The sequence below is a fragment of the Gallinula chloropus genome (assembly GCF_964237585.1).
Source record: "Gallinula chloropus genome assembly, chromosome: 5".
In the NCBI taxonomy this organism is placed as follows: domain Eukaryota; kingdom Metazoa; phylum Chordata; class Aves; order Gruiformes; family Rallidae; genus Gallinula; species Gallinula chloropus.
In genome coordinates this window covers 46566688-46585197 of record NC_140090.1, presented here as the reverse complement: position 1 = coordinate 46585197, position 18510 = coordinate 46566688, and the positions used below count along the sequence as shown (strand labels likewise).

The window sequence follows — 18510 nt, the reverse complement described above, 5'->3', positions numbered from 1 at the left end:
TGGATAGGTGCCACCTATGGAAGGTGGGCGGTGGTACTGTTGTCTGGTTTGGACCCAAAGTCACATCCTTTTTGGGAGAAATCTCCTCTGCTGAAACAAGGATGTGGTTTGCTATGGCAAGCCTGGGGCTTAATGTGTGTTTTCATCTTCTACGGGAGATCTGCTCATCAGCTCTGCCCTTACCACCTAAGGGCGTCAGTCGCACGTGCGGAGCGGATGCTGTCACCCCGCAGAATGGCTTGGTTACCGGAAGGATAACAGCAAATTTACGGGTGAGGAGTCTGGGCATAGCCAACTTCCGTCTAAGAATAGACTTCCAGGTGAAGCCAACAGCCTTCAGCGTACTTGTGGGTGACGTTTGCCCTGCCATTGGGCTCAAGCAGGTCAAAATGTGCCTGAGACATCTCATCCCAGCCCCAAATCTACAGAGCAGAGTCTTGCTGAAGCTCCCCGTGCCCGCTCACCGTCTCTCTTGCCTCTCTTTTTATCTGTGCTGCACAGCATGTCTGTGTTCCTCTATCAATGTATCGGGCGAGAATACCTCATCTAAAGTGTATACATTACCTAATAAAATCCTTCTTATTTGGGATTATTGCATCAAATTTTAATTTCCTCACTCGAGTAACAGCATGTCAGCCAGCCCGTCAGTGAAGAGCTGATAGAAGGTGAAAAGAGTGGATAAACTGCAGCAAATTACCGCAAACAGATCTCTATCAGCCCTTTGACTGGAATTGACTGGAATTAAGAAGTGAGAAATAGGATTTTTTTTTGCCATGGCAGCTTTCTGAAGCACTCCCCCCTCCCGCATCCCATCCTCCCCCCACCTTCTCCTGCTGCAATGCTGGGCTGCGCTTTGCCTTTCAAGTCCCTAATCCTGTAAGAGGAGAAAAAGAAGAAGAAAGAAAGAAGGGGTTGGAGGGGTGTGAGAGAGGAGAAGAGCGGTGCCATTGTAGCTCTTATATTTTTGCAGACCAGGTTCCTGTAGCATGATTTAGAAACATTTTGGGCACGTGCTTATTTGGACACCGAGAAGAAAGAAATTTCTTATCAGGCAAAGGAAGAGGACGCAGCGGGGAGAGACTTTGCTGTCCCTGGAGGTGTCGTATCTTCTTTCTTGATGGTGTTTATCATCCCAGCGTGCCTCAGACATCTCTCCTAGGGCACCTGAATACACCGACGCTGTCTGCAGCTATAGCAAAGCGTAGCGATGTGTTTTTCATCCTCTGAGTCTGTTCTGGTGTCTGTCCTCACAGTGTCTGTAGACCAGATAGCACCGTTGATGTTCTCCAGACAAGTTAACAGGGGCTGGAGAAGAGGACCCATTTCCCCTTGTGGGGATGCTGATGGTTTGAAGGCCCCTGCTTTTGGACCTCAGCCGGTGCGTGGTCCAGGCAATGTCACAGCTTGACTTTGGGGGTAAAGGAGGAAGGAATCCACTCGTGAAGAGACAAGCTGAGGCCGATGAAAGTATGCTTTATCCGTCAGGGAGCCACTCAAAGGCAGGACCGGGACACAAATCCCACTGGTGCTTGGTTCCGAGATCACCAGATGTATTCCCTTGCAATAGCGTGGTATGGGAACATGTAGAATAACACTTACAGCAGTTTTAATTCTTCAGTACATCCCCCTCCCCTCCAAAAACTCCTTGGGTTGAAGAAATAACCTAGAATCAGTGCTATTTTTGCCCTAGAGTCTCCGTAGTTCCGAGTTAATTCTTTCTTACAATATTTCCAGCCCATCAGTGTGAACGCTTTATTAAAAGCTCAGGATTTTATTAAAAAAGGATTGATTTACCCTTGCCCCTCTTCAGAAAACCCACAGATTTTGTTTGGATAATGTGCTATTCTTTATTTTCCTTACCTTTTTTTTTAAGCATAGGCTTTCCCAGATTATTACTTTTCTAAACCTTCTCCCTCCTTCCCTAGAGGCAAGAGAGGCTTGGTGCTTCGGTCTGTACCCACTAGCTGAGTTCTTTGCTTGCAGTCATTGTCGTCTCTGCTAGGTGGGAGAGTTGTTACTTGTTTTAAGAAATATCAGGAATATTTGGGAGTTTCCAAGAGCTGCAGGTTTGTGCCGCAAATATTTGGGCTGAGCCCTGGGCAGAGGTGGTTGGAGCTGGAAGTCAATTTGGGGTTACCATGAGTGGAAGTCTTGCCAAGATGGGTTTGGCTAGAGACAATGGGAGGATACCCTCCAATTTAGGGGTTTGGTTGGCTGCCTTAGGGAGCCAGGGCACAGCATCTCCTGCCATTGCCGTGCCAAGACCAACATCAGGAGTGGAATAGTGCTGTCGTCCCTTAGGATTTTGGAAGAGGAATTGGAAACTATTGGGATGTGGTTGTGAGAAGTCAGTACTTTGCCTTTGTGGTATGGCCATGATCAGGGGTTTATTTTGGTTTGGGGTGTTTTCCTATATCTGGTCTCTTGTCCCTGGTTAGTTATCTTTGCTGGTATGGTGGGCCAGGCACTTCATCATTGTTGCGGGTGACATAGCCTGTGTGTGGCATCAGGCTTTGCATCACATCATCTCGCTCCAGCACATTCTGAACACTCCTTCCTCTTGACCATGCTCCAGGACAGTCTCCATCAGTTTTTACCACTCACTACATAAACAAGTAATTGCCATCATTGGCATGGATAAGCATTCTGCCTGTCCTGTGGCACTTGTTCAGCCTCTTCCCCAGAAGGATCAAGATAGATCCTAACCACTGTATGGATGCTCGAGTCCATTCCCAGGATCTGGGATCTGCGGGCCTTGTGGCTGTTGGAAGGGTCTGGCAGCAAGGATGGAAACCAGGAGGAATGTGAAGAGGTGCCAAGGCCCCTGCCCTTGTGCTGGTTCCAGGAGATGGCATCCATGAAAGGTACAGAGCTCAGCTCCCTCAGTCACCAGTGAAGTGTGTGGCTCATCCCTGGGAGGGGCTGGAGAAGGACAACAGGGGGAGAGCCAATCTCAAAAACCAGTAGCATGGAAGCCATCACCACGGCCTTGCCGAGGACCCAGGTGAACCTTGTTGCGTTCTTGCGATCAAATGTCTCGATTATTTCTTTCCTACAGACGTCTCTGTGGCACGTGCTGCTGAGATGGCCGAATGTGATTCTCCCTCTTACACTCCCAAAATTCCCCTGCTGCAACATCTGCGCTCGTTCTTTTATCTCTCCCAACAGCCCTTCCCCTCGGCTCCTATGGGAGGGACCTTTCCCGCAGATAAAGCAGCCCCAGCGTCGGTGGGCCAATTGCTATTCCTCAGCCATCGCGGGAGCCCTGCCTGCTCCTGCAGCTGCCTCCCCTTTGAAATGTGCCACACGGCAGGCGACACTTATCATTCTGCGCTGGCTCCCTCGCTTTTTGACAAGCGATGAGCAAGCTGTCAGGTGGACCGAGCACCTTCACCCACCGCCTCTGCCACTGCTGAGGAGCTCCTGCTTTGCTGGGGAGCGGAGGGAGCTGGCGGGGGAGGGTTCACACTTGCCCCATGGGGATGGCAGGTTAAAACAGAATAGGCTGGGGAAGAGCATGTTGGATTTCGTGCCATTCTCGCACTTGCCTTTTTTATTTTCTCCTCTTTTTTTGTGTTTTTCTTCTTTTTTTCCTTTCCCTCCACCTCGCCTTGCCCTCTTCTCTGCATCCCTCACCCTGCTTTCCCACCTGCTCCTCTCCCCCTTCCTCCTTCAGAAAGGACAGTTATTGACGGTGATTTAGAGGCTCTCCGGCAGCTGCTGAGCCTCGCCAGCTGAGCACTGCTCAAAGGCCAGTGACCTGGGATTTATGGCTAATGTTCTCGGTTAATAACGTGGATTTACTTTACGGAGTCTATTGAAATGCCCTCAGGGATCAGAGAAGGGGGCAGAACTGCGTGGCCCCACGAGCCTTCTTTACAGCCAGCAAAAGCATCACCATCGAGCCTGGGGAGATGATGATGGCAAGTCCCCGCTTCCCACCAGTGATGCTTCTGCAGCCGCTTTCAGCCTTCAGCTGATGGATTGCGGGGCAAACTCAGTGATGCTCCTGCATTAGGGATGCAGAAGTCTCTGTTGACATTTCCTTTGAGGGCAAAGCCAAAAAAAAAAAAAAGGAAGAAATGTTCTGCTTTTCCCACTGTTAATAAGCCAATGGAAACAAGAACAGCTGAGTTGTAATTTTTTCCACGCCACATTAATTATGTGCACGTACGTGTGTTTGTACTCGCATGGGCTCGCTGCAGTGCGGCGGGGGGAAGCACAGCTTACGGAGTTGACATCAGCCCCTGATGCTTTTATTTAAAGAAGCTAAACAAGAATTTTGGGTGGCTTTTATGTTCTTTCTTGGATTTAGTGGGGGAGGACTTGGCCTCACAGACCTTTCTGCCGGGCTGTAAGAAACAGGTTTGTCCTTCAGGATGGAGGATGAGGTGGGTGAGCTGTCACGTGTGGGAGCTCCTGCCTGCGGGCAATCCCTGCACTCAGCATCTGTCCAACTCTCCTCCTACTTAAATATTTCAATTAAAATCTCTCCAGCTCCCTTAATTATGCCACTGGATGCCAATGGCCAGCACAAGCATCCCTCCTTGTCTGGGGTGTCTCGTTTGAAGAAGGCAGAGGGAGAAGAGGACCAGTTGAAAATGGAAAGCCACTTGGTAGATAAAACTGGTTGTGGTGACCAGTGCTGTGGTGAGAGGGAATTGTTGCCTTTGGCTCTCAACAGACTGCAGAGTGAAAATCTCTGCAAGAGAGGATCCTGTCAGCCAGAGCCTCAGCCAGTGCAGTGGTGCACATCCCGGCTTTGCCAACACTTGCACATTTAGTTCCTCCTTCCTCTTCTTCCTTGAGCACAGGTTGCTGTGCTTACCATGCTGTCCTTGCTTCAACTCCTCCTCTTCTGGGCAGGGATGAGCTGCATAAGGAATGAGCCTGGTGGTGCTCTCTCCAGTCTCTATGGACACTTGCCCTGGTACAAACTCACTCCATGGTCAAGCTCAGCCGACTTGGTTGTTCAGTCAAAGGACACGTTCTGCTGGTCCTGCCCTCAGCATTGCCAGCTCCATCCTGGGGTGGGTTAGTAGAGTTTTGCAGCTTGTGCAAAACAGTGTGATGACTAGTGAGCCTGAATGACACTGAGAAGCGGTGATTGGACTTTTCTATGATGTCTCTTGTTCTTGGACATGTTTTCCTAAGCTTGTGGCCCACTGGAAGAGGTGGAATGCCTTGGCAGGACACACTGGGAGCCCCAGCAGTGCTCGACCCGGGTGGCTGTAATGTTTGTCTTCTCCCTCTCTCTAATCAGGGTACCACCGTGCGGATGATAACGGCAATCGACCAGGACAAGGGCCGTCCGCGGGGCATTGGCTACACCATTGTCTCAGGTAAGTCGCAAGGGGATGTGGCAGGGGCTGGAGGACCTAGCCTTGCACTAAGTCTTTGTACATCCCATGCCGGGGAATTCATTATTTTGCTAAGTTTCTCCTCAACTCTACTGCTCGCTCGTTTGATTCTGCTTGCCTATTACTGTAGCCTATTGTAGGGCTGAAAGCTTCTACCCCTCCGAAAAGCTTGCTTTGCCTTTGACGCTACCAGAATGCGTTTGTGGCATCTCCCCTTTCCTAGGGCAGTAGATGTGATTTCCAATGCGTTTGACAACATCTCCTATCAAAATATTTCAATCCCGGTGACAAGCCACAAGCACCAAGGAGGGGACCAGGCATAAAACTCTTGTTGGTGGTGCACTGGTTATTGTTTAGGGAGGAAATAGGACTGATTGGAGGCTGAACAGCTCCTGGTGCCTTCCTCAGGGTTTCCATGCTAAGGGATGAGCTTTGTCATGCTGGGAGGCAAAGGGCTGGACCCCTGTGGATGCAGGGCGAGGGGACGAGCCTCAGTTAAAACGATGGAGGGTTTCTTGCCTTCAGGTGGGCACATGGATTGATCCTGCCTTTGTGGACTGGTTCTGAAGGCTGAGGAACCCATCCTAGTGTACATAGGCAGCTCGCTGAAGCGGCTGTCACTGAGCAATTCTTGGCTCCATTGGGACTGTAGGGTTGTAACCCTCTTTCTTGCATTGCTTTTGGGGGTGATCTTCGCAGGGAGAAATGGCAACATCGCTTCCTCTCTTGACCATGCCACATGCTTTTGGTGCTGGCTGGAAGCTCCATCAAGCTGCATGGATGGAAATAATTTCCCAGTTCCAGTCCCTTAAAGCTCAGCCATTTCAAATGCGCTTTTAATCAACCTCTGGGGTCAAGGTGATTTCACCCAGGCTTTCAAGCCCATTGATCCTGGCTGCAAGTATCCAGGTCAGTCTGCCTTTGAAGATGCAAGTTCTATTTATTCCTCTAATTCCCTCTGTAATTTATTCTAATGTTCCCCCGGTGTGAGTTAAGTGAGAGATCCCCCCAGATCGCATGTATCCATCTGGGCAAAGTACAGCAGGGACTCTCTTCTGACTGACGCAGGCACTTATTCGCTGGAGACCAAACTGAAACCCCAAACTAATTTTGCCACTGATCTACCGTGAGAATGGCAAAAGCCTTCAGTTTACAGAAACCTTGTCTGGCTCAAAGCCCGAATGAAGTCTGTCAGGAGCTGGGAAACAGTCCTTGTCCTGTTCGTGGAACCTTCTTTGGGCATCTCCTGATGGCCACAGACACTCTTTCTGACCCAGTGTCTCATTTCCCCTTGGTGGCACCAGCACAATACAAACAGCTCTGGGTTTCCAAGAGCCTTTGTTTGGTGGCTTAAACCTACAGAAACAACAGTGATGGCTCTAGAGCATCAATGTGCTACACATGCCCATCAGCTCACAGTCATGCCAGGCTTTCTTCTCATCGGATGGTCACGGCTCCTTTATTGACTCAAAGAAAGCAAACCTTGGACCCTGGATTTTTACCTGGAGCATTCACATGTGCTCTGATTTTCCTGCCTGTCTTTGGTTTTCCTGTGAAATAGCCACTGTGAGCATTGTCACTTTGCGATGCTCCTTGCCAGGGCAGCCGCTACAGCCAGGCAGAGGAACAGTGGACGGGATCCAGGCACGTTCCTGCAGCCCGGTGGCAGCGGGGTACAGAGTGACAGGCAGGCAAATCAGTGCAAACATCCTCACGTCTGCTCGCATATGCCAAGAGCTTAATCCCTGCCCCCGGTCCCGCTTGGTGGGGGGCAGCTTTCATATCGGAGAATCAGGCAGAGCACATCAAAGAGTGATTGAACTGCTTTGCATTATTTTTAAATTTCTTCCCCCCTGCCTCCCCCCAAACAAGAGAATTGCAGAGTATATTTCTAAGTGGCCAAGAGTCCTCCTCCCGTTGGCACCAATACCTTGAGGAGTGGTGGTGCTGGGAAGGCTCAGCCCAGGGATGGACAGAGAGACAACTTGAGACACCCACTGTCGCCCCTGCCTCTGCTCTGTCCTCATCCTGCCTTCGGCTTAAAGCAGAGCTTTCCAAAATCCCCGAGGCCGGGCTCTGCAATGCCCAGCAGCCACTTCAAGTTGGGTTCCTTGCCAGAGCTCAGCAGCTCCCTTTGGCTGCTGGATTGTGGCTGAGGGCAAATTGTAATGAAAACAAGGGGCAAACAATTTATTTAACAACTCAGTGGGAGTGTGAGTGCCTTCCCTGCTCCTCTCAAGGCCTATTTTGTTATACCCTCCATTGTTTGCTTCCTGCTTTGGAAAAATGGTACCTTCAGACATCTGAATAGGGAAAGAGGTGGCCAGCACAATTCTAGCAATTCTAAAAATCCTGCTCACCCAAGGCAAGTGGGTTTTTTTGGGTTTTGTTTTTTTTTGGGGGGGGGGGTTGTTGCTTTGGGTTTCTTTTTTTTTTTTTGCAGGCAGGTAAAGCGTAATTAACTTGCCATTATCTTCAATCACAATAGTAAAGGTCAGCGAACAGATTTTGTGCCTGAGCTGGTAAATTTTTATGGTACTTCTGAAAAAAAAAAGAAGATAAAAAAGGGTCTAACATATGGGCAAGAGGAAGCAAATTAAATTAGAAACCGACCGTAAGCAAAAGTGAAACCGTCCGGTGGAGGTGGCAATTACACCCGGCTCACTTGCATGAGGGCAGGCGGCGGTGATGCCGTTCCCATTTCACAGCGAGGATGGATGACACCTCTCCACAGCTTTCCCAGGTCTTCAGGCACAGGGCTTGCACACAGCTTGGGCGATTTTTACCAGCTGGAGTTGAATATACAGCAGCAAGAGCACTGAAAAGCAGCCCATCCATTTATCATGCCTTTGGTATTAATACCTAAAGCATCCGTATGATTTGGAAGTGGGGTATAAAAATTAATTTGGAATTGCCAGTGTTCTATTCAGCTTCAGGCCCTCTCGGGATATACTGCATCTGCTCTTATTTATAAGGCTATCTCCAGCACAAGGTCCTCCCATGACAGGAAAACAGTAAAACTAAAAGATTAACCATAACCACATAAAATAAGACTTAAGATCTAACTTTATGCCGCCAGCTTACAAAGCTGTTAAGCCTGGAATGATGGAGGTGTGCACCGATCAAGCTGTGCCATGGCTTTGGTTAGTTGTTCTGTTTGGATAGACAAGGCCGCCTGCCGCCCGTGCTGGGATATTCCATATTTTCTGTACTTTAGAGGGAAAAGCCATTCTGCTGTTTCTCTCCCTTCCTTCCAATCCATGTATTTTTAAGTCCACAAAAAACTATGAGCTTTTTTTGTCTTCCACTTTGCAAAAGGCCTCTTGAAAAAGATATCCAAATGGAGACCTGGCAGTTGGACCCTTGGGAGCTTGCAGGCTGCTCCCATTGCTCTGACGGGTGTTCCTGTTGCTTTGCCCGGGGTGAAAAAGAAGGGTGCGGGCAGCCCACTGCTGGTGCCCTGTGAAAAACCCCTCCATCCCCACTTCCCCAGCTGCTTTGACAGGTTGGAGATGTTCAGCCGCTGAGGTCAGGACTCTGTTTGAAGGACAGATAATTAATCCAGCAAAGTAATCCACAGTTCCTTTTTGGCAGATTTATGGAGATAGCCTCTGTACTGGGGACTCTGCCTCATCATCTTTCATTTCCCAGGCAAAGTGAGTGACTTGTTGTATAACACGACCTGTTCTAGATAAGGCTTTTCATTTAGGGGAACTCTCCAGTCTAACAGAGATTGATTTTTTTATTTTATTTTATTTTTCCCCCCCACCAGTGGAAATCAGAGGGGCCCGGGTGCTCTGGGCAGGACCAGGACTGCAGACAGCAGTGTGTGCGCATTGCCTGGGGCACAGGGAATCCTTTGGCTCTTTAAAAGAAGGATTTTTTTTTTTTTAATCATGAATTAAATGGCAGTTTAATTAATAGGCAGGAGGGGACTTTGGCCTGTGAGCTCTGGTTAGGGAAATGTATGACAGCAGTCTCACGCTTTGCTCGCTAGTGAATGAAACTTTGGGTTTCATTTCTTGCCAGGATGGTCAGGAGGACTGCATGTATCCAGGCATGAAGGCGTGAAGGTCACCTGTGCTGCCTATGCAGGTGTCGAAGGGTTAAACCAGGGGAAAGGGTCCCCAGGCTCTGCAAAACAACCAAATGTCAGTCCCTGCCTGCACATTTCAGGTGCGGTGATGGATGGGCAATGGGAAATCGCGCAAGAGCAATCCATATGTCCTTCCCAGGGCTTGGGAAGTCCTACGGGAGAGAGGGGAGGGAGCACAGGGCTTTCGGTCTGCGAGCTGGTCCTTAGGGCTCTCCCCAAACCTTTTGAGCATCTATTTTTGGGTTGGGTTTTTTTTCTTTCCCCCAAAGTTGATTCTTTTCAGAGACGGATGTAATTTCTGGTGAAGCACTCTCTCCCTAAAGCTGGTGCATCCCAAGGGAAGCGTGAATTAATCATTATTTGCACAATGTAATAGAAGCATGAGTTACAAAAGGCAAGAGGGAAGCACGTCTGGAAAGAATTGTTCTCTCTCTTTCTTCTGGAATTTCTGCTAAGGAATAAAATATCATATATATGTATCCATATATATGGATGCAACAATCAGTGCAGTAGCTCTGATTCACGTGGTCTTAACAGATCTGGCAACCCTGCTGCCTTCCCTTTGGAAGTACAGCATGGACTCTTGAGGTGAGGTTAAACAATGAAAGAGGTCTCCCAGCCCTCAGCTCCTGACTACTCCCTCCATATTTTGACCCGAGTTACTAAACAAGGTAGGGCAAGGCAAAAACCGCTTCCCTGCTTCCCTGAAACCAGACATCAGGGGAGGATCCGTGGAAACACAGCACTTGGTAAATTTTTAATATTCTCATTGCCAGTTGGCTACGTCATGACGGCTTTTTCCCCGTGTTCGGATCGCTCGGTGAACTACTAGGGTGTTAAAGTCCTCATAAATTACACCTGCTGGGAGGGCCTTCCAGCGTGATTTAAAGGCAGTCATCATAGCAGAACATTTCTGTAGGAGGACACGCTGATGGGTGGAAAAGTGCCTCACGCTGAGTTATTCATCAAGGGCTGTTTTTCCACCCTGCCAATGCGAAGGGAGGTGAAGGGAGATGCGAAGAGAGAGCATGGTGAAGGGGATGGCGGCTGCAGCCACGGCCCTTCTTTTCTTGGCTCGGTTGCTCCCTGTCTTCCTCTCTGCTGCACTAATGATGCTTCGTCATCACATTGGCATTTTGCTTTGGCTCCCTGGTAATCCAGAAATCGCTGGGAACAGATACGGTTTGGATAATGGCTTGCGTGGCAGGTGGCCCCCCAGCAAATGGCCCTCAGTAATTAAAACTATACATTCCCCTTTATGTGTAAACGTGAAAACAAAGCATATTTTTTGTTTAATTCCTGGGACTCTAACTTCCTGGCAAGATGTTGGCAACCACTGGGAAAAGATGAACCTTGCGCTGCTCCTGTTTGCACTGGGGCTTCTGAGATGCTTTTTAGTATGTCTCCAAGCGGAAAATTTTCTGGGAGGTGTTGAGGATTGGAGATGTGGGGTTTGCCTTCAAAGCTGATTCAGGCTTGTTAGCAGACATGTTACAGCAGACAGCTTTGACGTTCCTCTGACGTGTCTGCCTAATGCTGTGGCAAAGGCAGGAGAGGTGATTTGTGGGTTCCTAAAGCCAGCACGGGCACAGCAGGCGCGAAGAACATCCCAATTTTACGTGTGCGCATCCTTTGGCTATGGGGGAACCAGTGTGTGGCGATGACCAGGCCAGCCCGCTCTCTTTTGGGAACACATCTCCTGCACCCTGTTTGTTAGGACAAAATCCCCAGGTAAGGGGGTTTTAAGTATTTGCATTTACACAAACAAAGGAAACAAGAATTTCCCCAGCGTCGCTCTGCTGTCTTGACTCACAATCCAGCTGTTCGCTGCTCTCCCATTGCTGGTTTTTAGGATTAGATTCACGGAAAGAGGAAAGGCTGGCAGGAAACTGCTGGTGATTTGCCTTCCCTTTGAGCCACCAAGCATGTTTTAGAGGACGTGGGGGAACAGTGGTTGTGGTCCAAGCCTCAGCATCCTTGCGCGGGATGGATTATACTCAGAGCAGAAACCTTTAAACTCTGCAGGCTCCGTTCTTCTCTCTGATACCCGGACACAGCTCCTGGGGACTTGGGGAGGGGGATTGCACCTCAGGTAATCAATCTCTACTTTTATTTTCTTGTACTGTATTGTTCTAAAAAAAAAAAAGGGAATCGTGGAAGTGATTTAATCCGAGCTTCTTTTGTGCCTCACGAGATCAGAAATTCTGCCAGTAGTGGAATAACGGGCAATTAAACCTTTCTGGGAAGATGTTAAAAACGCCTGTTTGCAGAGTGAGCGCGTGTGGAGGAGTCCTGGCATGCGGCTTTGGGCTTGAATTCCTTGTCCCAGAGAGAGCTGTATCTTCTGGGAAGGACAAACTGAAGGCCGGGGTAGGAGGAATGGGCGCTGATTTCTTAGAGCATCTTGATTTCATGCTGAGCAAAGAAATAAAACTCGGGTTGTAATAACCCCTTTTCCTTTGGAAAACAACTCATGCCTTTGGAGCTTTAAGCGTGGGGCAAGGTATCTGCCCTGGCATACTTCCCAGCGTATCACCCGGGGGTAAAAACTCAAGGTGAAGAGCAGCGAGGTGGTCACGGCAGCTGACGGACTATTTATATGATGATAACTGTGTCTGTTGCCGACTCTATGAACCACGTCCAACAGCATCTATTTTGGTGCCGAGGAGCCCTGACAGAGCACATTTTGATTAATAAATTATCCGGTGCAAGGTGTGTGATGGGTTCCCCTTTCGCATCTTGTGAAAGTCATCTGCTCCCAAGTTCAGCAGCTCAGCAAAGCAGCGGCATGTTGAGGATGCAGCTCCCCAATGTGAACTGCCCTTCGTAGGGAGGTGGGAGTGTGAGGAGGGGGGGAATTTTGCCTGCGCAGGGATATCAGCTGTCCCCGGCTGGCAGGTAGCTCTTCGCTAGAGCTGGGCAATAGCCACATCACTCCCCCCTTAGGGATCTGAATGATGCTCAAAGGCCAAAAAGGTGTTGGGAGGAAGGAGGAGACGTCAATGTCTTTATTTTTTTTCTTGTCTTTTTTTTTCCCTGGCTTTGAGCCAGTATTTTTAATGGTCATTTTAAACGGTGAGTGTGTTGGCTGAGGGCAATTAAACATTATGGCCTTCATCTATAAAACTACTCGTTATAGCAGTGTTTCTCCAAAACGATGCCTATGCCACCATCCATTCCTCAATGAGCCTGGAAAAACACTCTGAATGGGCTGCTGCAATCCATTCCATTGCTCCCAACCCATCGCCACACTGGTTCCTGCCTTCCCGTCCCCTGCCCAGTTGCTGTGAACATAAGAGCTGCCACTGTCCCTGTGCCCGCATGTGGATGGAGGGATGGGAAAGTTGTTCTCCTTTTCCTCATGCCTTAACCAGAAGCTGTCCTGACCAATCCTGTTCCCTGCCTGGTGAGAGCATCATGTCTGACAGATATATTTATGTTGCTGTCCTAAAGTTAGTCCTTTTATTTTTATTGGTTTTGGTCCCCTCACCTTTCATCTATCTTTTGGAGTATTTAAAACCATCCTTTGCTTTCCTTGACTTCTTTCTGCACTCCCTTTTGCAGCTCAGCCTTTCCCTCCTTATCATCAGACTTCTGCCACGTTTCCTACCCTGGGTGTCTGTCCCGGTCCCTCGTGCTGGGTCCAGCTCTGGAGGTTTGTGGTGGTAGCAGAGAGGCAGAAGTGGAGCCTGCCTTCCCATGGGGTGGGTGTGTTACTTTTCTGCTCCCTACTCTGCTTTTTTAAAGGCCGTCCTTACTTCCCTGGCACTTGAAAGTAGAGCTTCTCCTTTGCCTGTGAAAGTTCCTTTATTCTGTAACTTTGCCTTCTTCATGCAAGTGATTTGCACTGCCACATGCCTGTCTGGAAGGGGAAGGAGGTGGAGGACATGTGAGCCTCTGTCTAACAGAAACCAGATTGTTGTCTTGGGCTCCAGAGGCATGGGAATTAAATCCTTGAGGTCCATGGAGAGACATTTTGGTGGCCCAGACCAGACCTCGGGCTAGGCAGTAGATGGCTCTAGCAGGGACACATCTAGGAGCTGGTAACTGCTGAGCCAAGTGAGCAGTTGTTTCGTTGCCAGGGTTTGAAATCCCTGCGAAGGTTCTCCATCCCCCTGGTCTCCATCACGCATCAGTGTGTTGTGGTATCACTTCAAAACCAGTGCGGTTTGCTCTGTTTGGCACATCCAGTGAGCAGTGTTGGCCACTGAGCCACTGGCTGGAGCATCAGGGTGGCATGACAATGAGCCAGCTCAGCTCATGGCACCCACCTGCCACAGAGGCCAGTGCTGGGCATGGATGGCTATGGGAGCTGGCAACCAGTGATACTGGGAGCAGGATGGAGCAAGCACTGGGAGAGCAGTGGAGCAGGCAAATGGGTTGAAAGCCGTCAGGTGGTGTGGCCGTTCGCACTGTCAGCTGCATATGAAGCGGCACTTAACCCAGCCTCGGCTTTTCCCTGCGCCAGGAAGCTAATGGGGAGTTAATGGGAGAGAACTGCGTGGAGGGGGAAAAAATCATGCAGGGGGAGAGGGAAAGATTAAATCAGCTAGTTTCCCCCTACCATTGTTTTTACCCTTGCTCTGGGGCAAGCAAAGATGTGTGACTATGATTAGAGAGATCTTCTGCGGAGAAAGCATCTCGGGAGGGGGGGACCTGCGTGTTGCTCATCAGTGTACGTACTACAGCGGGGATCGCTGGTCAGAGGGATAATGAAGCAGTGTTTGGGGAGGCATTGTGGAGGAAATGATGAAAGGCCTCCGAAGGATGAGTTTGGAGACACCTCTTTCCCCTCCTGATTTGCAAAGCTGGCGATTCTCCCTTGGCAGAAACACGCCCCGGGGAGCACCGGGGGTGATATCTGGGGGGGGCGGGGGGGAGTGGCCAAGCTAGGGAAAAGTCTGTGCAGCCTGGGGAGGGTATTTGGGAGCCTAATTTTTTTGTCTATCCTTCAGAAATTGACTGTGGTCAAACCTGAAACGCACAGCCACTTTCTGGACGCCATGGTTAGTCTTTCTGTGTCAAATCCCTGCCCTATTTGACCCATTTCCACTCAAATCCGTTGGTCTCTGTCCTCATGGGTTCCTGTTAGCAGAACAGTTTTGTGTTTAAAAAGGCTTTATATTAAGGGGAGTGTACCACGATCGCCTCAATGCATAAACTTTACCATGGCAACATAGCATCCCGGAGCATTTAAATGCCTTGCGGCACAGTTCAATATATTTCGTGGAGTGTCCTTCAAACCTGGTGTCGGAAGCCACCTCCTGAAGAGTTGGCTGTAAATTACAGAGTGAAAGCGGGAAGTCAAGATGAAAAGAGGGGCATAGTCCAAGGTGGAAGACTAGAGATCTTTCACGTACGGTGGCAAAAATTAAATTTAAAAAAATCAGCTGGGTTCTGCTGATGTTTTAAGCAGCTGTTTGTTAGGCTGGCCAGTGGTTGATGTGCCATTCTGGATGGAGAGGAGAGAGGACCAAGGATGGGAATGGGAGGCATTTGGTCCGAGAGGATCTTAAAGGCTCGGTAAGGTCATATGGCACAGACAGACTGGGAGAAGATGCTGGCAGCCAGCGGCTTGTGAAGGCAAGGGCAGCTCCTGGGGCTAGGAAGGAGAGGAAAGCCAGCCTTGGAGCCTTTGGCCATCCCACAAAAGGTGCAGCACGATTAAATGGGGCATCAGGTAGGAGCAAGGTGGATGCTGAGTGATGGGGAACAACTCCCTGCAGCAGCAGATCTGCCTTGCGGCTCCCTTCCAGGGGCATGACAAATGCTGCCTGCGTTTCCTTCATGCTGATATATCTCGAGAAGAACAGGGGGGTGGGGGAGGAGGTGCATTTATTTTTGACTGGGATGAATAGGGTTTCCTTGCTCCCATTTTGGGCTGGATCAGGGGTTTCTGCTTAGCGTGAGATGATGAGGAGAGCAATGTGGCTGCCCGTATGCCTGTGTATAACCTCTTTGGTCATCACTAATTCAGCAGCCTCCTCTGGTATTGTGTCAGGCTGGCGTCAGGTAACCCAGGCTCCACATACCAACTGCTTGCTTTTGTCTGCCTGCCTGAGAGCTTACCTGGGACTGTGGCAGGGGCATTCCCAGCGCAGGATGTCCTTCATCTTAACATCTGCTGACCACTCACTAGACTCCAGTGCTTGAGGGTAGGATGAGGGAGGATGCTCACAGGCAGCACAGCCCTCCGTAGCACCCTGTCTGGTCGCTTTTGCATGTAAGGATTGGCACGGAGCCCAAATTTAGCTCAAGGAGAGGAAAACAAGTCAGCTGTGTGAGGTCAGCACATCTGGCAAGAGCATAAAAGCAGGACAAGTGCCTCTAGTACTTACCCTAATACTCTCCCTGGCACCAAATAGGTGCAGGGAAGAAAACCCCTGAGCTGCATATGGCTTCTCTGTTATTTGATACTTTTTTTTTTTAAATTACTTTTTTTCCTTTCATTAACCTCCCCAGTCTCTCCTTGAGTATGGATGAAATTCTATCATTCTCAGCCTCCTCTGGCAAGAGACCCCACGGTTTGAACTGCCGCTCGTTATGCGGAGAATCACTTGTGAGCTTGGTCTGTCTATGCTTTCCTCTGATTAACCTGGACTGATGCCCCATAGCTCTTGTATTTGGGGGGAGAGGGGTTCTGCTCACCCCAGGGGACACAGTGGCCCGCTAATGCAGGCAGTTGTTCAGAGGGTAGCACCTGGGTTTGGCCCTGTTTTCATCTGTGCTGTTACATATTTTAATAACCAAAACCCCTTTGAAACTCTTCAGTTGCCTGCAGCATTCGCGACTTTATCGGCTGTTTGAAGGAGAGCACCGCTTTGAGCCCTGAACCAGGGTGCAGGAGAGGAGGAGAGGACCATCACAGCTGTTAATGTTTTCAAGAGAGATAAAACCTCTCTTCTAAGCACTGTGTCCGGTCATGCTTTGAGATGTGTCCTCCCGTTTCCCTCACTGCATTGCATCCCACCACACCATTTGGCATCAGCTGTACCGGCTGCCCGTGCTCACGCTGCGTGTTATTTTTCTCAGGTAACACCAACAGCATCTTTGCGCTGGACTACATCAGTGGAGCTTTAACCCTGAATGGGCCACTGGACAGGGAAAACCCCTTCTACAGCGCTGGATTCATCCTCACGGTGAAGGTGAGACCCTTCTTGATCCAGGAGGTGCATCAACAGAGCAGGACAGGGAGGGCACCCTGCTTTGGGGATGTGTCCTTTGAGGTAGAGCACAAACCTGCGATGTGTCAGCATCTAGAGCCGTGACACACTGTTCTCCAGCCAAGCCAAGTGATATGCTTAACACAACCCCCCATGGCCCTAAACGTGGTTGCGTCTATATGGGTGTATAATGTCATTTTTGGTGCCCAACTAGATCTGCCTGCAGTAGTATCCACCAGCAGTGTGCAGATGCCCTTGGATTGCAAATAGCATGAGACACCATTCAGGCACTTGCATTGTACGCGCTTGTGCCTATTTCCCACCTCTCACCCCAAAAAAAATCTGGATGAAAGGGAAACATTTGATCACATCAGCAGAAAGTGGTGTAACAGGGCACAGTCTGCATCTGCCCGGCATGGGCAGGCATGAGGAGAGGAGCAATGCTCAAAGTTGCTTTGTCAAGAAAAGGCACTGGAGCGTGGTCTTCCAGCCCCACCTGAGAGCGGGTCCCTGGCTTCACTCACAGCCCTGTAATTAAAATCAATATCAAGCTGGGCAGCTGGTTGGAAACACATTTAGAAGTATAGATTCTGCTGGACTGGGGTGGGGGGAAATCAGTGTCGTAGGAAGGGTCATTGATTGGGAGGGCAGCAGCCAGCACATCACCATCTCAGTTTGGCATGCGTGATGCTTTGTTGGGGTGGGGGTGGGGGTTGCAAAGGAACAAGGAATTAGTGCTTTTCGGGCCAGGGACAGGTTGTACTGTGGGGGAGAGAGAAGCATCCGTCCCTGGTATCTCTCGGTTTGTGCTTTTATAGTTTAAATTCAGCAGAAATCGAGACAGAGGGAGGATTTTCTGGGCAAAAGTATCCATTTTATCTTGGAGAGGCTTGTGAACCTGAAAACTTGCCCGTTTTCCTGCCTGCATGATAATGCAATTCCCACTCTATTCCGTTGATCTGACAGATTTTTATTGTCTCTGCCCACAAACTTCATGTCCCTTCCACGAATGCCAACTCTTCCTGGCCCCTGGGGTCCCAAAAAATGCCACGTTCTGTGCTGCTCTCATCCTGGAGCATGCGGTTGAAAATACAGCTGGATAGGCTCCTTGTTCGGATCAGCCTGTTCTGCTGCTGCGTGCAGAAGCGGTGAATAGCAATGAGCCGTGTGTGGGTCACGTCAGCGGTGCTTTTCCATGCCCGCAGCAAAGCAAGACAATCCGGAGGATGGGAGGGAGGGACTCTGCTTGAAAAGGCTGTTTTGCTTCTCTGGCAATAAAAAAATCTGTGCCTTTTCCTTTTGGGAAGGCAAAATTCAAGCCCTCCTTGAGACAGAGGTGTGATGCGGGGCCATGGCTCGGCTCTGTATTTAGATACGTGTTGCCAAACCTATTTTAAGGTCTAAATCTTGTTTTCCTCTGTTGCCCTAGTTTTTTCTGTCCCTTGAGTCGTATGATGGTGGTTTGCTCCCTGCTCCTGCTCCCAGCTCTCTTTGCTTCCTTTATTTTGAGGACCACCCCCCACTTTTCCCAGGATGATTTTTTAATTTTTTTTTTTACTTTTTTTTTTGCTTTAAAAACTTGTGGCAAGTAAACAACCTACCCCTCAGCATGGCTCTGAGTTCTGCTGACCTGTTGCATGATAGGGGCATGTGAAAACTTCGCCATGGCCATCCCGAGCAGGATTTTAAACCCCTGGGAAGGTGTGCAAGAGTCCTGTGCGTCTGAAGAGCGGGCAAGGGGAGCTCCTGGGTCAGCAGCTGTGGGTTGGAATGGGTCGGGGCAGCATGGGAAGGTGGGACCAACTGAGTGTCCTTCCTTGGCAGAGTGGAGGATGTACAAGCTGCAGGACTCTGATCATGGCATGTACGCTTACCTTTATATGTATTCTTT

General features: G+C 49.6%; 1 protein-coding gene across 1 annotated transcript in view; it reads left to right on the top strand.

The window, feature by feature from the left end:
• Positions 1-18510, top strand: part of CDH23 (cadherin related 23) — a gene marked incomplete at its 3' end in the record, with an annotated part of 189176 nt that overhangs the window by 83232 nt on the left and 87434 nt on the right. Inside the window, exons 7-8 of the mRNA XM_084265242.1 lie at positions 5264-5342; positions 16489-16601. Of these exons, the coding sequence (XP_084121368.1) occupies positions 5264-5342; positions 16489-16601 (192 nt within the window). The remainder of the gene's footprint in view (positions 1-5263; positions 5343-16488; positions 16602-18510) is intronic.